This window comes from Thamnophis elegans, chromosome 1 (assembly GCF_009769535.1).
Source record: "Thamnophis elegans isolate rThaEle1 chromosome 1, rThaEle1.pri, whole genome shotgun sequence".
NCBI lineage: Eukaryota > Metazoa > Chordata > Lepidosauria > Squamata > Colubridae > Thamnophis > Thamnophis elegans.
In genome coordinates this window covers 624,526-649,192 of record NC_045541.1, presented here as the reverse complement: position 1 = coordinate 649,192, position 24,667 = coordinate 624,526, and the positions used below count along the sequence as shown (strand labels likewise).

General features: G+C 39.6%; 1 protein-coding gene across 1 annotated transcript in view; it reads left to right on the top strand.

Annotated features, from left to right (window-relative positions):
- The window catches only part of UBE2F (ubiquitin conjugating enzyme E2 F (putative)), a 69,005-nt gene that overhangs the window by 14,899 nt on the left and 29,439 nt on the right, over positions 1 to 24,667 (top strand). The window contains 3 exon segments of the mRNA XM_032216531.1: positions 7,410 to 7,477; positions 14,519 to 14,589; positions 18,013 to 18,070. Coding sequence (XP_032072422.1) covers positions 7,410 to 7,477; positions 14,519 to 14,589; positions 18,013 to 18,070 — 197 coding nt within the window.

The window sequence follows — 24,667 nt, the reverse complement described above, 5'->3', positions numbered from 1 at the left end:
TATAAGGGAACTGAAACATGGGGGTATTTCAGAAGGCGTTACATACGGGAGGCCTTGTTATTCAACTGGGAGAAGATTAAAAGGCAACATTTAAAATTTCAGTCTGGTTGTCAACTATTGAAGCATTTTCATATTCAGTAATATACAAAAAGGAACAATTAGATATGGTGAAATATTGAATGCCAAGGGTGAACTTAAATCTATGCAAGAATGAGAAGAACAAGGTATAAGAATGAACTGGTTTTCATACATGCAAATACATTCTGGATATGATAAAGATTTTAAAATAGAAGGTTTTATGATAAAATGACTGACTTGGATATAGTTCTGACAGGTACTGATGAAAAGGTGATTAAAAAATTATATGGATATTAGAGGTTAAACTAGAAGAAGAACAAGTTAAAGAATCTATGAATGCTTGGGGGGGGGAATTTGATCATGGAATTGATTTAGAGAAATGGCAAAAATTATAGTCACAAAATTATAAAATGACAATGTCAACAGCATATAAAGAAAACTTGTATAAGATGTTTTACAGGTGGCACTTACCCCCGCCACAATAGCAAGAATGTTCAAGGACAAATCAGAAAAATGTTGGACATGTCATCAGATATCAGGTTCATATTACCATATGTGGTGGACATGCGTAGAAGCTAAAAGATATTGGACTAAAATCCACACTTGGTTGGAAAAAATGACTCAGAAACATATAGACTTTAAACCTGAGATATTTTTATTGGGAATATTACCAGAAATATACAATAGCGACTTGAAATATTTGATTGTAAACGTGTTAACGGCAGCTAGAATTGTATTTGCAAAAATTGGAAAAAATGAAAAAATACCAAGGCAGGAGGAAGTTATTCAGAAAATAATGGAAGGTGCTGAAATGAGCAAATTGACATTTGAAATTGGAGAACAAGAAGATGAACAATTTTATAAAGTATGGGATTTATTTTACCAGTGGTTAGATAAAAAAACATGGAAATGAAAAACGGGGAATTTTTATAATATAAGAATAATAGAATAATACAGATAACAATACAAAGGTATATGATCATTGAAGATTTAGGATGATGTAATGAATTGTTATAATATAAATGAATCCAATATCTAGAATATTTCGTTCAAAATGAAGGAATAATAATTATAGTCAAATACATGATATACGATGATAATAATGTATACATATACACCAGATTGATAATTTGTGATTTTATATACAATTTAAAGTGAGGACTATGGAATGATGTACAAAAACTTTGCAACCAAGCGACATGCTGTATGTGATTGAAGAAGGTTCTATGTGTTATGTGTTGTCCAAAAAAGAAAAATATTCTTTTTAAAAGAGAGAGAGAGAGAGAGAGAAGGAAAAGGAACAAGAAATAATATTCACCGATTTTTGGGTTTGCGGAAATACCACTCCATGAAAATATAAATTAAGAGCTGGAAGAGACACCTGCAACAATAGAAAAGAAAGGAAGAGAGGAGGAGAGGAGAGGGAGGGGGAAGGAGAAAAGGAGAAGGTAGGAAAGGGAAGAGGTAGAGAGAAGTAGGGGAGAGATAAGGGAAGAAGGAAGGGAAAGGAGAGAAGGAAAGAAGAAAGTAGAGAAGGGAGGGAGGGAGAGAAAGGAAGAGAGGAAAGATGAGAGAAAAAAGGGAAGGAAGATAGAGGAAGATGGAAGGGAGAAGGAGAGAAGGAGAGAGGGTAGGAAGGAGAAGAGGATGAGGGGAGAGGTAAGGGAAGAAGGAAAAGAAAGGAGGAAGGAAGGAAATATAGAAGGGAGGGAGGGAGAAAAGAAAGGGAGAAGAAGGTGGTGTCAAAACAGGCGAGGGATGGTAAATAAAGCAACCCAAATGGAATATTATAATTCTATAAATGGAATGACAAATGTATAAATGTATATATAAAAGATGTGACAGAGAAGCTTATCCAAATAATTAAGCCCATTAATTATTATTCCTTTCTCTTTCATGGTGGGATGAATGATACAACAAAACAATATGATGAATGGCTAAAGGAACTTGTTAGGTTTAGCCTAATGGAGAGAATGTTCAGGGGAGACATAGCAGAAGTCCTCTAATGCTTGAAAGACTATCACAGGGAAGAGAGCGTCAATTTATTCTCCATAGCACATGAAGGCAAGACAAGCAATGGATGGAAGCTCATCAGAGGGAAGGAATTTCCTAATAATAAGAACAATAAATCAATTGAACAACTTGTCTCCCTGAGTTGTGGGTGCTCCGTTACTGGAGGTTTTCAGAAAATATTGGAAAATCTTTTGACTGGGAGAGTATAAGGACACCTGCCTTGGGCAACAGGTTGGACTAGAAGACCTCCAAGTTCCTTCTACCCCTGCAATTCTATGGTTCTAGTTTTGTTCTGGTCCTGAGTGTGCACCTCAGTTATTATATTAGGGAATATCAGTGGAGCTTTCTGGATGTTGTAGAAATGGGCAGACCAAATAGTTACTAGTCAAAAAGCTAATTTGAAAATACCTGAACTGTGATCTATGAAATTTGGCAAGTTTCATCCCCTTACAATATTATGCAGCCACCCAGCAAATGCTGCCTTGCCTTGGTTAAACCAAAAAAATAAAAATCCAAAAGTTATTGGTTACCAAAAAGTCCATAGGATGGTAGAATGCCAATTTATCTTCAAAATGAGTGAATTGGAAAGTGAAAAGATTTTAGTATTTTAAAACTGAAATTCTACATTTTACAGGTAGTCCTCGACTTACAATCATTCGTTTAGCAATTGTTTGAACTCCACTGAAAAAGTGACTTGCAGTAATAGCACTTTCATTTAGCCTTATACACCATTTCATAGTGCTTTACTCTAAGCAGTTTACAGCATATTGACCCCAACAATCTGGATCCTCATTTTACTGACCTTGAAAGGATAGAAGGCTGAATCAACCTTGAGCCAGTGAGAGTCAAACTGTTGGCAGTCAGCAGAATTAGCCTGCAATATTGTATCCTAACCACCGGGCCACCATGGCTCTTACGACCATTTTTCACCCAACGATTTCAGCATTCCCACGGCCACTTTTATTGTGGTTGAATCGGGTGAGCAGGTAGCCTTGCAGGGAACAATCACATATAAAGTGCTATCTCAGACTGCTTCAAAACTCTTTGAATTTGGTACTCAACACATTTTGAGGTGCAAATGTTGTCCCAATATTCTTCATTACTGGCACAACATTCAGTACTCCCAGAAACAATTAATGATGAGGACCGAAGTATCACTGAACCCAACTTCAACAGCAAACAATAGCATCAAGTTATAGTCCTATCACAGGTCCCTCAGATGTGCAATCCTGTCTAAGATGACTACCAATTGTCAGATCCAGACTAGCTTGTGCATTGCTAGAACTCATGTTGCTTCATTTTTATACTTGACTCCCTCAGAAAGCCAAACCTGTCCTAACTCCTTTAATCTTCCTCATAGAACTTAGTTTCTAGACTCCTTATCTTGGTAGCTATCCTTTGAAAGGAGCCCAGGTTTCAGACTGCAGTGGCAAGGACTAGTTATATTAACAGTGTGTGATATCTAGATGCGGTGTTTGTATTCAATGTGGCCCAGGATTGCAGTGGAGCTTTTCCCTATAATATCGCATTGCTTTTTTGGGTTCAGTGGTCCCCTCATCATCTTTTTACATGGCTGTCAACAAGTCAGACCTTCCCATTTCAAATAACCATTCACTTTTTCTCTGACAGGGTTTAAGACTTTACATATAACAGAATAACAGAGTTGGAAGAGGCCTTGGAGGTCTTGGTAAAGCAGGAAACCCTACACCATTCTGGAAAAGTGGCCCTCCAACTTCTTCTTAAAAACGTCTAGTAATGGAGTGCCACAACTTCTGGAGGCAAGACATTTTTTTTTGATTAATTGTTCTCACTGTCAGGAAATTTCTCCTTAATTCCAGTTTGGCTTTGGTAAGCTCCCCTCTGGCTCTTGCCCTGGGTGCTTTGGAGACTAGATCAACACTGTTTTCTCTGTGGTAGCCCCTCAAATATTGGAAGACTGTTGACATGTCGCTCCTAGCCCTTTGTCAGACTAGGCACACTTAGTTCCTGCAACTGTTCATCATACAGTTTAGCCTCCAGTCACCTAATCATCTTTGTTACCCTTCCCTGCACTGTTTTTGAAGCCTCAATATTTTTTAATGTCATGGTGACTAGAACTGGATGCAGTATTCCAAGTGTGATCTTACCAGAAGAGTATAAAGCGGTACTAACATTTCTTGTGCTCTTGGTATTGTTCTCTGTTGATGCAGCTTAGGACTGCATTGGCTTTTTTGGCAGCTGCAGCACTTCTTGCTCATAGTTAAGGGGGAGTCCACTATGACAGCTAGATCCTGTTCACAATCACTACTACTATTCAGTGAGGTACCACCTATTCTCTCCACACCTGTTCACTTGGTTTTTCTTGCCTAAGTGAAAGACCTAACTTTTGTCACCACTGAATTATATTTTATTGGATAGAATTTGACGTTCAAGCGTGTTAACATCCTTCTATATGTTGAATCTATCTTCTAAAGCAGGGGTCTCAAATTTCCGGCCAGCAGCTGGATGCACCAGGTGCTGGCCATGCCCATCCCCGTTTTAGAGAAGGGGGGGGGGAAGTCATGATGCACATGATGACAATATGATTACATAAGTTTGATACCCCTGTTCTAAAGCATTAGTATTGCTCCCCCCACTTGTTATCATCTGCAAATTTGATGAGTTTACCTTCTATCCCCTTACCTAAATAACTGTGAAGATGTTGACGAATATTGGGTTTAAAACATCACCTTGAGGTACTCCACTGCATTTCAATCTTGAGTACCCCAATTATTGTTGAATATCTTCCTATTGGATTTTACTCAGAATTCAACTCTATTGACATAATATTGAATTGTCCAATCCCTGTTAAGATCAAATGCAAGTTTGATAAGCATCTCTTCTCTTTCATTTAGGTCATTTATAATTGTTTTGGGTTAATAATTTTTCTTTTGGAGCTCTCCAAAAGAAGGAGACTACATCAAAGGAGACATTGTTTATATAGTTCTCTCTAAACCCCCTTTTGTCCAAAAGGATACTCAGAAGCATAAATAAGCATCAAATGGAAATTCAGAGCAGAATAAAAAGAATTTGAATGGCTATAAACCGTGTCCAGAGTTGACAGTAGTGATTTTTCCATTTTTCTAATTTTTTAATTATACATCTCCTATTACTTTGTAACCTCTCCTTCCGTCAACATGGCTGGATCTCAACAAAGAATTTTCCTCCATATATCTTCTCTTAGAATTCAAGTGAAGCTAAGAATGCTCAATAAGTAGATGATCACTGAAGTGATAAGTATACAAAACACAGCTATGACCTTTTAGCCATCACATAACCTAGGCATCTTATACTCCAAAAAATACAATACATCTATGTAACTGTCTGCATTTAAATAACAACTCTATAAACTTCAAATAGATGAATAATAAACTGGCAGGGATAGTCAGCATCCCAGAACACAAACTCATGATCCAAAAAGATCTTGACAAACTTCAAACCTTAGAGCAATGGGCCCTCTCCAACAAAGTGAATTTCAATGTGGAGAAAAGCAAGAGTTTTACATTTAGGCAAAAAAAAAAATCAAAGGTTTGATTACAGATTACGCGAGACCTGGCTGAAAAACAGTAATTTTGACCTTGGAGTCACAGCGGATGAACATTGAACATAAGCCACCAGTGTGCAGCCACCGGCAAAAAAGATAATACAATCCTAGGCTGTATAAACAGAGGCATAGAATCAAGATCATGTAAAGTACTGATGCTGCTTTACAAAACCCTACATAGTAAGGCCACACCTGGAATACTACAACCAATTTTGGTCACCATACTACGAAAAAGATGTTGAGACTTTGGAAAAAGTTCAGAGAAGAGCAACTAAGATGATCAAAGGCCTGGAGACTAAAACATATGAAGAATGGCTGCAGGATTTGGGTTTGGCTAGTCTAAAGAAAAGAAGGATTAGGGGAAGCATCCCACAAAGAAGAGGGGGTCAAATTATTTTCAGGAGAACCAGAGGGCAGGACAAGAAACAATAGTTGGAAACTAATCAAAGAGAGAAGGAACCTGGAATTAAGGAGAAGCTTCCTAACAGTGAGGACAATTAACCAGTGGAACAGCTGGCCTCCAGAAATTGTGGATGCTCCAATACTGGTTATTTTTAAGAGTCTAGACAGTCACTTATCTAAAATGATATAGTTCTGCTTGAACAGGAGGTTGGACTAGAAGACCTCCAAGGTCCCTTCCAACTCATTCTATTCTATTCTAAGTATAAAACAAGGTATAGTGACTAGTTATTAAAATAATAACTAATGAATAATGAGCTCATTTATCATTGTGCTTTAGTACTGCTGTTGCATAATAAAGCATCATGGTAGTATATCTGCAAGTGCTTTATGATCTCAGCTTCTTTTCTTTCTGAACCTGTCTGCTTTTAATTAGTTCCCAAAATGATTCACAAGGGACTTGATCTGAAAATGATTGGCCATCACTCATTGTCATTATTTATGTCTCCCTAGCATCTCTGATCCTTCTCTCATTTGTTTTCATAAGGGTTCATCCTGACAATGAGCAGGATATCCCTGAGGTCAGCAAGACATATTCTTCCTGTTCACCGTCTCTTCAGGATGATTTAGGTCCGATTGGACCACCCAGCGGCAAAAGTATTGGCTGCAGTCTCAGAGCATCTAGACCGCATGCCCATATCGTCGCGACGTTGGCTCCTCCTCCACCAGACTTTCAATTTTAATGTTATTGTATTGTTTCCTGCATACATACATACATATTCTGTGAACTTCCGTAGCCTTCATGGCCCATTATGGAATGGAATGGAAAATTTATTTATAGGCCGCCCTTTTCCCTGGGGGGACTCGGGGCGGCTTACAACTTATGAGGAAGGGGATACAAACAATGACATATAAAAACAATACATAATTAAAAATAGAAACAACATTCACCATTCAGGAGGGGACAGATTACAATCTTTAACTCCAGGCCTGAAGGGATAGCCAGATCTTGAGGGCTGTGCGGAAGGTCTGGAGGGTGGTGAGGGTACGAATCTCTACGGGGAGATCGTTCCAAAGGGTCGGAGCTACTACTGAAAAGGCCCTCCTCCGTGTAGTTGCCAGTCGACACTGACTGGTGGATGGAACTCGGAGGAGGCCTAATCTGTGTGATCTGATGGGTCGCGAGGAGGTAATTGGCAGGATTATAATGTTCTACTTTGATAAAACAAAGCAGGTGTTTTCAATTCTTGTTGGCTAAACTTAACTCATTCTACTTATCAAAATTAGAATTATTTCTGTTTAGAAAATGCAAACTAATATTTCTATAGAATTTCATATAGTTTGTTTCTCTCAACAGATGAAGGTTATTATCGAAATGGAACATTTCAGTTTGAAATAGAGGTTCCTGATGCCTATAATATGGTTGTAAGTAATTAAGATTGTTTAATTTCTCCAAGATTATTGATTTAAAAAAGGTACTATTTCATTAGTTTTTTTTTCAAATACATGCTTCATCACTGGAGGTTTTCAAGGAAAGATTGGGCAGTCTCAGATGGTACTAGGTCTCCGGCCTTGGGCAAAGAGTTGAACTAATAGATCTCCAAGGTCCCTTCCAGCCCTATAATTCTGTTTTTCCATGTGTCTCAGGGAGTTCATAGGAATGACAAAGGTACTTAATGCTAGCATAATACAAGTTTTTCTGATGTATGTTCCAATCCTTTTAAATGTCCTCAGTTTGTTTCGTTGCTTTCTGTCATAGAAAATAATTTTTTTTAAAAAAAGTCATGTTTTTAGACAAACTTCAGTGCATAGAGTGCTTTTCTAAATCAAATCTTGTAAGATTTAAATATAATTTTCTAATTATCAAGACAAAACTGCTTGGTGTTAAATGTGCATGTATTCTCTAAAGATAATTCTATTACTAAATGTTCATAATGTATGTACATTTTATGAATCTGTGTTGTATGGAAATAGAATTCCCACTACATTATGATCTGGCACTTTTAATATTATATATCTAGCATCACTATTTTTTAAATAGGAAAACAGCATTTCATTTTTTTCATTAGTTTTTAGTTACAAATTCAGAGAACAGAAAATTAATAAATTTAAATGTAAAAATGCTTAAAATGGAATGTGATTTTGAGAGACTTGGATCCTTACACTAAGTTGTAATTTCAGAGTGGGAGGGGGGAGATAGTGTTTCAGTGAGTTTGTTGCATATTTTAATTTTGCTTTTATATGTTGTCATTTGTTTAACACAAATTCTTTAAATGTGAAGCACACAGAGACTAATTGGGTAAATGTGCTTGAAATTACAAACCTCTATTGAAATGTCACAATAAGTATATTGTAACCAAATTTAGATATCAGTCTTCTGTCATGTAAACTAGATTGAAAACCAGAGGCTGTAATAATTGATACTGCATAGAAGAAAATGGCTTACAAGATGGCTAAAAAACAAGAACATTCATGTAGTGAAACATTAATTAGGATTATTCATAGCCCAAGCCAACAGTGAGAAATACGTCACTGAAATGGGTGACTCATTTGGAGTCATATATATATATATATTCTAGGCAGTTTAAAAAAAACAGTCCTTTTATCCATAACTCTTGAAATACATTTTCCACCCTGGAGGACGACATCCTAGAACCTGGATGGCAAACCTTGGTGGCATGCAGGACCCTCTCTCTCTGTGGGCAGGCGCACTGTCGCCAGCTGCTCTTCTGTTTCTGGTGCGCACACGTGTGCCGGCCAGTTGGTCTTTGTGTGTGTCTGGAGAGACCAGCTGGGCGGTGTGCATGCCGGTCTTCAGGTTTCCGGGGTTCCAGTGCACACACACACACACACACACAGACATTCCAGTGTGGGCCCTCGGTGCCCAAAAGGTTCACCACCATCCCTGTCCTAGAAGACGTAGCCGCAGCCCAGTCTTGAATCATTTCACTGCATTGTTCCCAGATTAACTTAATGAGCAGAGCGGTTGTTCCTCGGCCGAGTTTCTGAATGGCTAAACTTTGACCAATCTGTCTTTTGAAAAGAATAACAATATTCTTTTCTGTGCTTCTCCACTGTTCTGTTTCTGTTGGCTTCATTCTTTCACAATTTTTCACAAATGCCCCCTAACTTAATAGGCTGTTATGTCTTGGAGGAGAATGCAACTATAGACTTCAAATATAGCAAGACTTCCTTTTGATCTCCAACTGATCAGTTTAGCAACAGCTACTGAAGGGTCCCAAAGATTACGCAGGTTGACTGGTCTTTATATCCTGCCTTCAATCCACAGCTAATCTGATTGATGCTGTACCAGTAAACAAAGGAAATGCTGTTCCTGACCGTCTACACAAAAGCTTAACCAGCTCAGAAGACAAATGTGAGCCTAAAGGTTGCATTTTAATCCCTCCTTACATAGGCTGGGAACTATATGCCTCAGGATGCAAACAGAGGTAATAGACAGGGACACAGAGGAGATATCCGCCCTGAAAATAAGCCTGAATGCTTATTTCGGGACCCAAAAGGAACACGGGGGAAGACGGTGACACTAAAGGCATAGTTAAATCAGCTTGATGCAGTCCTTCCACAGACCGTTTTCAGAATTTTTGCTCTTTAGCCAGGCTTGGACTGAAGACTGGCAGGGGCAGGGGGGCACGGTGCAGGGGCACCCGTTACTTCCCCCCCCCCTATGGCTGCTGCTGCTGCTGCTAATAAACTTTCCTTCCTGGCGCAGTCGCAAGGGAAGCAGGAGGAGGAGGAGGCAAAGAAGGGGAAAAAGGAGGACCGAAGAATGATGGCAGCTGTGGTAGCACCATGGAGTCGCCTGCTACTTCTACTCCTGTGGCAGCTGCTAACAAACGCCCAACTGTTTAACTAGCTTTTCCTCCTGAGTGGGCTGCTGAGGTAGGAGGAAGAGGAAGAGGAAGGAAAAGGAGGACTGAAGAACGGCAGCAGTGGCGGAGTGTGGTGCAGGGGCGCCTGCTACTTTTGTTTCCATGGCAACTGCTAATGAACTATTCCTCCCGCGGCAGCTGCTAAGATAGGAGAAGGAGGAGGAGGAGGAGGAGGAGAAAGAGGAGAGAGCTCAGTGCTTCTTGACACTGTTTCTAAATCCAGGTGCTGAAATGCCCAGGTGGCCAAAGAGATTACTCAGAAGCATAAAGAAGAGGGCAATTCCAATAGAACCATTTGTGTCTCACTAAAGTGGACTTTCAAGTCTACTAGAAAGGAAGAACCTCCTTTAAGGGTTGTCAGTCTCTTCCAATTGACAGCTTGACAGAACTGAATAGTTGTGATTAAAGATCAAATTCTTAAGACATTGCTTTATCTAGAATACTTATTTCACAAGGTCAATTGGAAAATCTTTCTCATGTGGTTTAGGACTATGGGCAAGTGTCCTCCGTTAAGAAAATCGGTGAAATTTTGGAATTTCTCCAGGAAATAGTCTGGAAGCGTCTAGGAACTCATATGTAAGTGTTGAGGACTGCTTTCAGTAGTATTTTGTCCTAGAAAGACAAAAAGTCTTACTTTGGTGCCTCACGTTGAGAGATATTTTTGAAAGGGGCGGCCCTGATATTTCCAACCAATCACATGAACTACTTTTGATGGCAGCCGTGGGTGTAACGCTTGAACCATTTGTTAAGTAGAACTTGAGGTTTCTTATTTTTAAGGCTTTTCATTTGATAGTCAGGCCGGAACCTGACTTTCAGATAACAAGTTTTGAATTTTTCATCAGGATAATTAGATTCTCTGGTCTTATTGCTCTTTTAACATCAATTACAGAGCCAGCACAAGAGATACTTCTATTTTCTTTTTGCTCTAATCCTTCTCAACAGCATGTGCTGTCCAGTCTTTTCTAGAAAACGTCCAATGATGGTGATCGCATGACTTCAGCATGAAAGCTGATCCACTGATTCATTCTCATATTCAGAACATTATTTTTATCTAAAATTTGGATCTCTCACTGTTTCCATCCCATTGGTTCTTGTCTTATGCTTGGACGCTGTGGAAAATTAATCCGCGTGCTCTTTTCTATAATAACACTTTACGTATTGGAACACTGCTATCGTGTCTCTCCTAAGCCTTCTCTTCTTTAGGATAAACACACTGTATTTTTCAGAGTATAAGACGCAGCTTTTTTCCTCGAAAAAGAGGCTGAAAATCTGGGTTATACATTGAATGCAGCATTTTTTCCCTCCTGAAGCTCCACCCCCTTCCCCAAAATGGCCATACGTAAGCCTTTAGGAGGCTTTCAGAGAGCTCCTGGTTGCGCCCACTGATTCTGCACTACATATACAAAGAGTTATGGTGCAGGAATGTCCTCCTGTTCCATGGCTGGCTCAGAGAAAAGGTCTTCACTGGGACCACTGAGGCCCAAGGATCACGGAGTGGGATTAGCTCCCATGCCAGGTTTTGAAGAGGCAAATTAAAATAAAAAATAGGTAGGGAGATAGAGCGGGAGGGGGAGGGAGAGAGAGAGAGAGAGAAATACAGTAGGTAGGTAGGTAGATGTTTCCAGGTGTATTTATCCATGTGCTAGAGAAGGAAATTGCTGACAACCTGCAGCACCTAAGACTTTGTTTCTGCTGGCACAGCACTTGATCAATGTAATTCTCATCAATCACTCTAACTAAAGAGCTTTCCGAAAGGAGGAAAAAATAAGTTTTTGCACTCTGCAAACCTCCCCGAAACGGCTGGTTTTTTGCAAAAACGGGCCCGTTTTTTTTCCAAATAAGACATGAATAGCCTTGGGGGGCTTGCAGAGTGCTCCTGGAAGGTGGAGGTGGGCAAAAAGAGCAAAAAAATGGCCCGTTTTTCACCAAAATGGGCCTGTTTTTTGTCAAAAAAAATTGCATGCATAGCTTTATGGAGGCTTATAGAGTGCTGCTGGGGGTTGGGGGGGGGGAAGTCCAATTTTTTACTCATTTCTGCCCATCTCCACCCCCCCAGGAGAACTCTGAAAGCCTCCATAAGGGTATGCACGGCCATTTTGGTGAAGGGGGCGGGGCTTCAGGAAGCAAAAAATGCTGCATTTGATGTATAAGATGCACCCAGATTTTCAGCCTCTTTTTTGAGGAAAAAAGGTGCATCTTATACTCCGAAAAATACGATAATTTTTGTACAAGATTCTCTTAACCATACCATTTGTTCATTAAGCAAGTGCTGTAGCTCAGGAGGATCCCCAAGTTACACAGCAATTCTAGATGTGGAATATTTCTTTGTTTAGAACTGAAGATGAGATCTGTTCCAAGCCGGTGGGTTTATGAACTTTGAACCTTCATGCCTTACAGTATTAAACCTTACCGTGTACCTCTGGTATTTCAGCCTTAAAGTATTTTGGACACCATCACTTCATTCACTCAAAGTTGGGTGTCAAGAGTGGACAGGTGATACCTGACCCTGTCTTGATGGGTAACTTCACCTGGTGACTTCATGTAGATGTTGAATATAAATGAAATAAAAGTTGATCACTGTAGGTATCCTATAACTGAGAGTTTAAAGTTTTGCATTCTATAAACATTTTCATAGGCCTATTCAAATGTGTTCATTTTTATATAAAACACCCCAGATCATATTGCTTTGTTGGGTTACCTTTAAATTTTTTATTAAAAAACAGAACTTCAGGGTAAAACTAAAACAAAGGTACAGTTTATTAAAAGTAATAAAACAAGACAAAAAAAGTAAGTGAGAAAATGAAAAAAATAATCACAGCAGTAGAGGAATGGATAGTGAAGAAGCCAGAATTTACAGAAATGGCAAAAGTGGTTTCATCAGAGAAAAAACATTTTTTTTCTGAATGTCCTTGCTAAAATAAAAATAAAATGATCTTCAAAAATAAGAATTTCACAGAAAAGCAAGACCTCCAAGGTTCCTTCCAACCCTATTATTCTAGGTTCTATGATTTATGGATCTGAAGATTAAGAAATATGTGGATTAAATGAGAGGCTGAAGAGACTTGTATTGCATCTCAGGAGGAATAGGGAAAATAAAATTTTAATTATCTGTTGGAAGACATTCATAATATTTAATTTTTCCCCTCATTTAAATTTTTTCACACTTATTTCTTTCACTTTTTCTTTTGGTTTGCCTTCTATGAAGATAAATAAATTTAAAAAGAGATGGGAAGAAAATCATAAAATTATTTGTAAATTATAAATATTTTAATTCAAAATTAATTATTAATACTTTTGTGATTTTAAAGAGAAATACAAACATTTAAAACATCTATATTTTTAGCATGGAATAACATTTGTACAAACTTTATTATGAAAATAGCATGAATCCTAATTCAATAAATTTATCCTTCATTGGAGGGTTTTCCAAACTCTTGCGTTAATTTTTCGGACAAAACAGCAGGAATGGAATCAATTCCTTTAAATCAATTGAATCAGTTTCTTCTGTTGTATCAATTTATGTATGTTAAGGAATATAGATATTAAACCAATAGTAGGATTTGTGCAAAAGAGCTGATCAGAAGTTACATCTTAATATCAAGTGAGTTAAGCACCTTTATTCCTTCACAGTCAACAGTTGGTCACTTAAGCCCATTAAAACTTATGAAAACTTATATTCATCTACTTCATTTATTTGTAATTAAAACCAAAGCTTCTGTTTAATCGTAATCTTAAACCACCACCACCACCAGCCCCGGAAGATAATTTGGGTTTTTTACATTGCAGTACAGAATACTTGTTAAATTTATTTTATCAAGTCATCAAAACTTATTATGAAGATAACCCAAAGGTTTAGAACAGACAATATAAATTGTAGCTCTTCTAGATTTTGTTAGCAAGTGTATTCCAATTGGTACAAATTACCATATTCAATGGCATGACCAATTTTTTTGTTCAGAGCTTCTGATGAATCTTATGAAAATCATATATAACACATTAGTAATTACAATTCTGCTATAAATTTCTGTATCTTCCCATTCCTTATATTAAACAGAACTATCATTTGCTTTAAAAAAAGGATGATTTAGGAATGAAGGTACAGAAGGAAAGTAAGGAGGCAAAAAATGTTTCCATTTTTTCCAAACTTCTAAAATAAGTTTTCACTAATCTTTAAGGGAATAGGTGCTCTGTTTAAAGAAGTCAGAAATCAGATCACCCTAATCAGAACTGAGCCCAGTGCTAACTTGATTTGTATCCATCAGATATCATTTAGTTTCCTAATAATACTGTATGAGTTGGCTCAAGTGAAAGACATTAAAATGTTTCTAATTTGATATATGTAAACCTTTGTTATTATTTTGTTAATAATGCATGGTTTGCCCAATACTCGATTTTTATAGCTAAGTAGAAAATTAAGAAAAAAACATGTTAGGAGGGGCAGGGATAGGAATTGTCTGTCTTTTATGTATCTTCATGGAGCTGAGATACACAATGCCTAGAAGGTAGGGAGACAGAGAAGGAGCAATTTGCCTTTCATATATGTCATCTCTGTAATCTCTCTTTTATTCTTTGACAGCCTCCAAAGGTAAAATGTTTGACAAGAATCTGGCATCCAAATATAACAGAGACAGGGGAAATCTGTTTGAGGTAATTCATTATTTAAATAGTTCAGTTTTCTTTTATTATTATTTTATCAAATATGTATGTAAAGGGGGTGGGTGGGTGAAGAGCATGTATACGTTTAAAAAGAAAATGGAATGCCTACCATGTTTTCCCGAAAATAAGACGGTTTTATTTTCTTTTGCTGCACAAAATATGGCCTTGGGCTTATTATAGGGGGAGGGCTTATGATTTTCTGGGGCAGGTGAGAAGCGAGGCACGCCTTTTACCTTTCCAGCTCTGTCGCGTTCCTCGCCATTGTGTCCAGGGAAGCCGCTGGTAGAAGAACACCCCTTCTCGTGAGTTAAATCAAACTTCTTGAGAAGGGTTTTGTTTTACCAGGGGCTTCCCTGGACACAATGGCGAGGAACGCGAGGGACCTGGAAAAGTGAGAGGCGCGCCTCGCGGCCCAACACCACCCACCTCGCCTCAATGGTAAAGGCAGCCTGCCTGGTTCCTTTCCCCACCGTCCCTTTAGCAAGGGGTGGCAGGTGGGGGAAGGAGATTGGCCTTCTGTGCCCCAGGGAGGAGGGGTGCTCCCGATGGTCTTGCTGAAGGGGCAAGGTGTTGGGCTGATCCTTTTGTTGCTGTATGGAAGGAGCCTAAATCCCCATTCCAGTACATTGCGGAGCCTCTACCCGGGAAGGCGAACATGGGCTGATTCCACTTACATTCAGCTGTCCGAATTGGTCTGGGAGGCCGGTCAGAGACTGACTGCATGAAGTTGGTTGGGATCCCCAATCATCGGAGCACTCGCTTGGCGTCTGCTTTGGTCCCTTCTACTCGTGGGTCAAGGCTGCCCTCGCACCCCCCTGTGGCTCCAGCAGCAACTCCTTAGGGGAGGTAAATCCCGAGGCTTCATCTTGCAGAGGTAGTTCTGGTTGCAAGGGAGGCCTAGGGGCTGGCTCTTTGCGCCTGGCTCCCAGCTGGCGTTCCCTCTCCACGGCTTCCACCACGGCTTTGGAAGGCACATAGATGGTCTCAACATAGACAGGCGATCTGTCATCTGCTGCTTTCCCCGTGGCTTTCTTCTCCTCCTCCATCTTCACTGAGGCTTTGGGCCACCCAAGCTCGGGTCGATGCTGGGGCTCAGGACCCATATAGCACCCCGAATTTTGGGACAGCTGGTGAAGTATTTTAAGGGAGATTCGGGTTAATGTCAGGGTTCCAAATAGTATCCAAAATTAAATCAGAGTCCAAGGCAAAGTATTGCTCAAAGTTCCAGTTTATTAAAAGAGCCATGTTGGCACATCTGGGGAAACCCGAATCTGAAAGCTTCCCGGTTTCCTCCAGCCAATTGAAAGTTCACGATCTGGCACCCACACCCACAAGTCCATCACTTGGTCCATCCTTCCACTGCCATGCTGGCAGTTCCACCCATCCAGTTCCAGTCAGGTGCAGAGGTGCAGAAACAAACGATGACCTTGACTTTCTAGAAAGGAATTTTATTTTGGCTACATAGCATCTAACACCATACAATCCCCCCCCCTCCCATTTCCCTTCCAATAGAAAAGGCCTAATAGAATAATAGAAAGTGCCAGCCGCTGCTCTTCTGGGGCCTCACTTCCCCCTCCCCCATGAACCACTTCAGACTCACACCAAGTTAGCCTTGCTTTGAAGGCACCAGGAACGCTGCACAGGGCAAGTTCACCTGCACCCCCTTGCAGGCTTGCCCTCTCTCGCTCCTCCTCACCCCGACCGAACTCCGGACCTTTTGGTCCTTGGATGCCTTGAGCCCGTGAAAATGAAGAGAAAGGCAGATTCTCTTCCCGGAGGAAGAATGCGCTCCAGATCCTCTGCAGGCGACTGCCTCTCTCTGGCTTGCAAGGGCTCTGGCTGTATCGGGAGTCCAGGCAGGCTCCATTCCACCGCCTTTGTGCTCAAGGGGAAGCAAAGCAGCCAAGCTACTTTCGCTTTGGGCCAGTCCAATGGAGGCGCCCGTTTAGTTTAAGTACTGGGTGCAAGGCCCAAGCGGAACGTGGAGAGGGGGTTTCTAGCAGGGCGTGGGGGAGAGAAAGAGGCTCGTTGGGCTCCTTCCACCTCACGTGGAATGGGAGTTGCAGTCGGGGAGGGTGGGAAGCCCAGCCCGCCCGTCCTGGCCAACAGCTCTCTTCCCTAGGAAGCGACCGCCGGGATTCCCTCTCCACGTATTTGGGCACGCAAGCTGGTTTTCATGCATGCGCGCCAGAAACCAGACCAGGTGGCCGACGTGCATGCACATGCCGGAAACCGGAATATCATCTTCCCGGCATGCGCATGTGCACTGAGCAGCCACTATTTCAGTTTTTGGCACTCCCGTGCACGTGAAGACCAGCCGGCGGGCGCACCAGAACCTGGAAGAGCAACAGTGATGGCTCCGTGTGCCCAGAGAAATTGTTCTGCGTGCCACTTCCTGCACACGTGCCATCGGTTCACCAGTATGGTAATAGGGTATGCAAATAATGAATAGTGTCTCTAAATCCACACTACAATTTTTTTTTTTAGTATAGTGACATTTTTACACCATTGGTTGTTAATATAAAAGTAGATACCTCCTCCCTTCTTTTTACCAGATTTTCTACAATTCTGTTCAGTCTTAAGAGGGCTAGCGATAGCTAGTGTTCAAATAACTGAAGCTGACATAAGAAAGATATTCTTTATCATACCAATGATAATAGACTAATAGTCAGGTTTAACAGAGTAATAGTCAAGCAAGAAGGTAGATTATGAGGAATATGAAGAACAAAAGCCCTATCAATAGTGATTATTTCAATAGTTCTCATCTGAAGAAATCAGGTATAGCTCCATATCTTTTTAAAAATAAAGATACAATTATATATCTGTTCATACACGTTATTCTCGACTTATGACCACAATTCAGCCCAAAATTTCTGTTGCTAAGCAAGACAATAGTTAAGTGGGTTTTGCCCCATTTTATAACTCTCTTGCCACAGTTGTTTAATGAATCATTACAGTTGTTAGTAACAGTTGTTGAAGGCATCTGGCTTCCTCATTGACTTTGCTTGCCAGAAGGTTCATCAACAAATCACATCACATCACGTGACTCTAGGACATTGTAACTGTCGTAAGTATGAACTAGTTGTCAAGTATCTGAGTTTTGATCATGTCACCATGGGAACGCTACAACAGTCATAAACGTGAGAAACACTCCTAACTCTCTTCAGTACTTTTGTAACTTTGAACGGTCACTAAACAAATGGTTGTAAATCGAGGACCAATATTTGATATAAATGCCATGATATGATGCTTTCCCAACTTTTTATAATGTAAACATACTTTGGCAATACTTGTAAAATATTAGTCTATAGTATTTATTAAGTGAATATGCATGTTTTGATTGCATTTCTAAAACCTAGCATATTTAAAAATGTGAATTGTCCTTGTAAGATAATATTTTGTTATCCTTTTCAGTTTGTTAAGAGAACATTCTATTGATGGCACTGGCTGGGCTCCAACTAGAACCTTAAAGGTGAGTTGTATATAAATATCTCTTTCATTTTACTTTGGATATTAGAAACATTTCAGAAAACAAATGCTTAAGCTACTACCAACTCATGTAATATTGGTTTCAGTGGGAGTTTAAGCTCTAGTCCTCTAAAGTAGATGGGACTAAAAAAAATTATTTAGAAATCTACATGGCTGCCTGTTTTGTAAAAGACAACTTTGGGCACAATAAATGTGAAACATTTTCAGAGCACCCAAGGAACTATGGGAAATGAGACTTCCACTCCTCCTTCAATCAAAATAGAGCCAGAAGGGACCTTGGAGATCTTCTAGTCCAATCCTCTGCTCAAGCAGGAGATCCTATACCGTTTCAGACAGGTTGCTGTCCGGTCTTTTCTTAAAAACCCCCAGGGATGAAACACCTACAACTTCTGAAAGCAACTTCTGTTCCACTGGTTAATTGTCCTCACCATTAGGAAGTTACTCCTTAATCCCAGGTTGCTTCTCTCCTTGATTAGTTTCCATCCATTGTTTCTTGTCCTGCCCTCTGGTGCTTTGGAAAACAATGGGCCTCCTTTGGGGCAGCCCTTCAAATACTGGAATATTGCTATCATGTCCCCCCTAGCCCTTCTTTTCTCTAGACTGACCGTGCCCAATTCCTGCAACCGTTCGTCTTCATACGTTTTTCTCTCCGGGCCCTTAATTATCTTAGTTGCTCTTCCTTGCACTTTTTCCAAAGTCTCAACATCTTTTTTGTCATGTGGGTGACCAGAACTGGATGCAGGATTCCAGGTGTGGCCTTACTAAGGCTTTGTAAAGCAGTACTAATGCATCAAGTGATTTTGATTCTGTGCCTCTATTTATACAACCAAGGATTGCATTGGCTTATTTGGCTGCTGCCATACATTGCTGGCTCATGTTTAAGTGATCCTTCACCAGGACTCCCTCTCACGGTTAACTGTTTTTGAGCCAGGTTTCACCTAATCTCTACACGGGTCTCTGGTTTTCCCTGCCTAGGTGTAAAACTTTTCTCTACATTAAATGTCATGTCGTTGGACGAGGGCCTGCTGTTCAAGCCCGTCAAGGTCTTTTCTGACCCTGAGTTGTCTTCTGGTTGGCTACTCCTGCCAGCTTAGTGTCACCTGCTAATTTGATGTGTTCCCCTTCTATTCCCTTATCTAAGTCATTTATGAAGATACGGAAGAGTGCTGGGCCTAAGACAGAACCTTATGGCACCCTGCTGTTACTTCCCTCCACGTGAATGTAGCGCTATTAAGCACTGCTTGTTGTGTACTCATTGTGTGCAGTTTGTCAGCAAGTTATGAATCCATCTGGTAGTGATGCTGTCACATTGTTCTAATTTACTAAGAATTAGTCTGTGATACACTTTTATCAAATGCCTTGCTGAAGTATATTATGTCCACAGCATTTTGCTGGTCTACTAATTTAGCCACTATGTTGAAGAATGAAATAAATTTGGTTTGGCCTGATCGGTTTTTAACCAACCCGTGTTGGCTGCTAGTTATAACTTCATTTATTTCTAGATGTGTAGAGGAGGTTTGTTTTTTTATTATCTTTTCCAGAATCTTCCCAGATATCGTTGTTCAGCGGATTGGTCTGTTTGTTTTCCCTCCTCTTGAGGGTGGGAACCACATCAGCTCTTCTCCAATCCTCCAATCATTTTATTTCTTTCTGAAATGGATTTGCTTTTCCTTGTTGTGACATTGCCTCTATTAACCTTTGCTTTAATGGCCTGGAGGTTGCTAGTGTTAATGTAAATCCAGATGGGCCACCAGGTTAATCCAAAATCTAAATCAAGAGGCCGCTTCCCATAGTCTCTAAACAGCTCCCGGTTATTCCACTGATCCGCTCTTGCAAACGTAAAAAAAGACCAATTCTCTCAGTCTCCAGGCCATTTCGCAACACCGACAGTAACCATAATCCACAGCAAGTTTCCAAAAGAAAACATTGCCTAGATCAAGAAAACAATCTTCCAGGTGCTGTTTACCTCTCACTTTGGCTGGCTGTCAAGGTCTTTTCCAGCAATGTAATAGAATAATATCTTTTTTCACCAGTAGGTGTCACCCCAGTTCTAACTTCCAACCTTGAAGGGAAAGATACAGCAGCCGATTGTTAAATAATCAAAATGTTCATTTCTCTTTATAAGGTTCTTCCAGTAGTCAAAAGATATTGTTATCCAAAGGTTTAAGTCACTTTCCACGGTATTATAAGTTCTAGTCTGGTCTTTCTGTATTTTAAGGCTTAATAGTCTCCCATTAACGTTTCATTCCTCTTTTGGGTCTGTTGTCGATCTCCGCGTATTAACTCACTGCTTTTTCTACGCTTTGGAGAGTCTTTCTTTCAGAGGAAAAAAAAGCACTTTTATTTAAGGATAGGTCTTTAATGTAGAAATTGAAAATAGTCTTATGCAGTTCCAATGCTCTGTTCACCAATAGCTCGTTAGCGGTTCTTCGGTTACCACAGCTTCAGTCCGACCATAATGGCAATCTCTCTCCTTCATTTTTTTTTTAAGTAATCTTTATTAGTTATACATTTTTTAAGAGTAAAACATACAAATACAAATACAATTTTAAACATACAACACCCCCCCCCCCCGCGGTGACAGTCATTCACAGCCCAACTTTTTTCTTTCCTTCCTCATTGTTAGGTCTCTAAGCCACATCTTCTCATTACAAAATCCAGGGATCTATTACAATACCCATGTTCACTTTTAACTTTCCCCGTTTTAAGTCCCTGCTGTTTTCCTTGTCGCCCACATAAACCACAGGTTCCAGCTCAGATAATGTTCCGTTTCTCCTTTGTCCCTCAGCCAACCCGTCATTCTGTCCATTTCTGCACATTCATAGATCTTTTTAATTATAGCATCTTCCGACGGTATGGTAGTGGATTTCCAAAATTGTGCATAAGTTATTCTTGCGGCCACAATTATATGTAGGCTCAAATGCCATATTGAACTGCTTATGTTTTCTGGTTTAATGCTTAGTAGAAGGTTCTCGGGTCTCCATTCCATGTTTGCCCCGGTAACCTCTTTTAGCCATTTTTTAATCCTTTTCCAGTATCTCTCTTCTTTGTTAGTCGGGAGGTGCCTTGGCCCCAGTGGGACAGCCGGCGCTCTTCCGCAATCAACAAGGAGATCCCTCTTTTCTTCATCACCCCTTCAGGGCCATGATGGCGAACCTGTGGCATCTTCCTACCTTATGGATTGGCTGAACCCACATTCGGACTGGAGGGAGGGATTCTAAAGCCCTCCTATTTCTAACTGTTTAGTTTGGGAGGGAATTTAGAGTCTGTTCCATCTATCCTGCTATCATACTTTCTCAATAAAAGATTCCTTTTGAAATACCGCGTTTTCAAGAGTCTTCTATACTTTCTTGGGAAAGGAGGAGAGACAATAACATTTCTTCATACAATGTATCTGTTGTTCCCTGTTGAATCACTAATATTTTAGGTTTTATTCAATGTTCCACCATAATTCCATTATCTCAATTTTCTAGAAACACTAATAAAACCAATTATTAATAAGATTTAAAATATATTTTATTCATTTTCACATTCCATTTTACGATCACTTATATACAGGGTATTTGCTATAAGAAAAAATAAATAAAAAATAATAATAAAAAAATAAAAATAAAAAAGAAAACACAACTCATCATTCACAACCCCACCTGACACTTCCATCCTCCATACACCCCATCTACCCCCTCCAACTTTCCTTTCCTCCCTCTAACGCTCCCCTCCTACTTCCCTTTCCCCTCAAACCTTCCTTCTCCCCTTACTCCCAACACGCCCTCCTTGCATTCCCCTTACTCCTTCCTTACTCCTCCCTCCTCTTTCCCTCTACCTCCCTCCTTGGTGTATTCCTTTATTCAAGTGTTGTTTATTATAATCTAATAAAAAGTAAAATAAACCAAGGGAAAAAAAATTTAAAGAAAGAAAAGAGAAAAGAAAAGGAAAAAAAAAAGAACAACCGTATATAAGTGCATTCTTGTTCTTATTGAGACTATGTTAACACCCACCCACCCACCCCCCATAAATCCCCATCCCTACTCCTCCCGACTTCCCAGGGCCCACACCTGGCACTGCCTTCTATCTAAAGTATCTTATGTTCGTATGGATTAAAAATAAAAGCAATATATTAAAGGAAAAAAAAAACCAAAAAAGGAAAAAAAGAAAAGAAAAAGAAACTCTTTGTGTTAAGCTCAGCCCCCCATCTTTATATGTGCTTAAATAGTGTAAGTCATTCTATCTATATTTTATTCTCGTCTCTTGCTTCTTTGTTATTTACCCCGACCTCCTGTAGACTCTCCCATTCCTCTTCCTTAACCTTGTATTCAGATAAACATTTATCCAAATTTGTATAGACATCAATATACAATCTAACTCAAAAATAATCCCTTCTAGTAAAATTTAAGCAGCGTGGATCATTCCACATATTCAAATATTACTTTATAGAAGAATAATCAAACTTTCCCTTTCTTAACCTTAATTTCAAACAATAATTCAAAATAATCTGACCAAACTTTCCCTTCTTAGTAAAGTTTAAGCAGCGTGGATCAAGTATTACTTTACACAAAAATCAGTTTGCATTCTATCTTGAAATGATCCCGACCAGCTTTCCCTTCTAATAGGATTTAAACAACGTAAATCATTCCGCATGCATTTTGCCCTCATCCCTTGCTTCTCTGATATTTACCACTATCAAATTTATGCAGACATTAGTTTAAAATTTAGCTCAAATAATTTCACCAAGCTTTCCCTTCTAATAAAAATTAAATAGCATAGATCATTCCACATATTCAAATAATACTTTCAACAAGAATCAGTTTACCTTCCGTTTTAAAATTATGTCATCCAGCTTTCCCTTCTAACAGAATTTAAACAACATAAATCATTCTGCATTCATTTTACATATATACATTCAGTATCACCCCACCAATATACGTAAATCATTCCGCATGCATTTCACCCTCATCCCTTGCTTCTCTAACATCTGCCACTATCAAATTTATACAAACATTAGCTTAAAATCTAGCTCAAAATAACTTCACCAAGCTTTCCCCTCTAATAAAAATCAAATAGCATAGATCATTCCACATATTCAAATAATAGTTTCAACAAGAATCAGTTTACCTTCTATTTTAAAATAATCTCTTCAAACTTTCCCTTCTAACAAAATTTAAACAACGTAAATCATTCTGCATGCATTTTACATATATACATTCAGTATCACCCCACCAATACATTCCGCTTTTTCTGCCGGAGAGAGGTCGCAAACCCCCATTCAATCCACAACTTTGGTGAATATTTTAGAATGTCTAAATCCTCAAACTCCGCTTTTCTGCTTCTCCGAGGGAGGGGGAGCTACCCCCTCCATCTTGCAGCCATGTGGTCTGTTGCTTGCCTTCTCCTTCGGCTTGTCTCTCCTCTTTTCCAAGTGAATCAGGAAGTCCCGCCTTCAAAGTCTTGTAATAGAAATCTCGAGCCTCCGAAACAGAATTGAGACGAAGTCTTTGATTCTCAAATGTGACCGTAATGCCGGCTGGGGCCTCCCATTTATATTGAATCTGATGATTTCTAAGCTCTTTAGTTAAAAAGGTATAGTCCCTTCTTGCCTTTAACATCTGGAAAGGTATTTCTTTGAAGACAGTCAAGTCCTGGCCATCAACTCTCAATCTATTATTGTAAAATTTTTGCATGATCGCGTTTCTGGATTCTTTTGTGGAGAAATATATGATTATGTCCCTCGGGAGCTGTCGCTGTTCCGCTACCAACGAATTCTGGCGATAGATTTTCCGAATCTGCCAATCAAAGTTAAGTCCCGGGCTTCCCACCGCATGGCTGAGGGCTTCAACAAAGGTCTGTTTCAGATTCTCTCGCTCCTTTTCGCGGAATCCTCTGACTCTTATTGCGAATGCCTTCTTATTAAAGTTTATCATAACGAGCTGTTCTTGAGTGTCTCTAATTTTTTGTTGTAATATTTGAATATTAGTAGTCAAATTAGAATTAGCCTCCTCCAAACTTTCCAATTTATTCTCCATTTCAGCGGTATAATCTGACAGGGCAGACACGGCTGCAAACATATTCGCCTTCATTTGGTCAATTTTAGACTTTAAATCACCATATAGCTCCAATACAAATTCCTTAATTTCTTGTTTAAAATCATTAAACATTTGAAAAAAAAATTCCTGTGTTAAGAATTCTCCAGTAGAGGGCGTAGGAGACAAGGGCTGCGATTCCAGTGTAAATTCTTTAAGCTCATTCACAGTTATTAATAAGATTTAATCAGTCCCGGGATTATATCTCCAATTCTCCTGAATTTATTTTCCTTGAAAGCTATAGGTTTCAATATATTTTTACATACTGTTAATAATACCATGTTTCTCAAAAAATATGACCCACCTTGAAAAGAAGCCCTATCATGTTTTTGAGCACATGCGATCAAATTAAGCCCACCCACAAAATTATCCCTAATTAAGACACACAAACCCCCGTCCACTCGGGTGCAGGGAGAGGGGCGAGGCACACAGGTAAAAAATAAGCTAGGGTGGGGATGTGGGTGGAGCTGCCCTACTTACCAGGCCTCGCACACCCCAACACC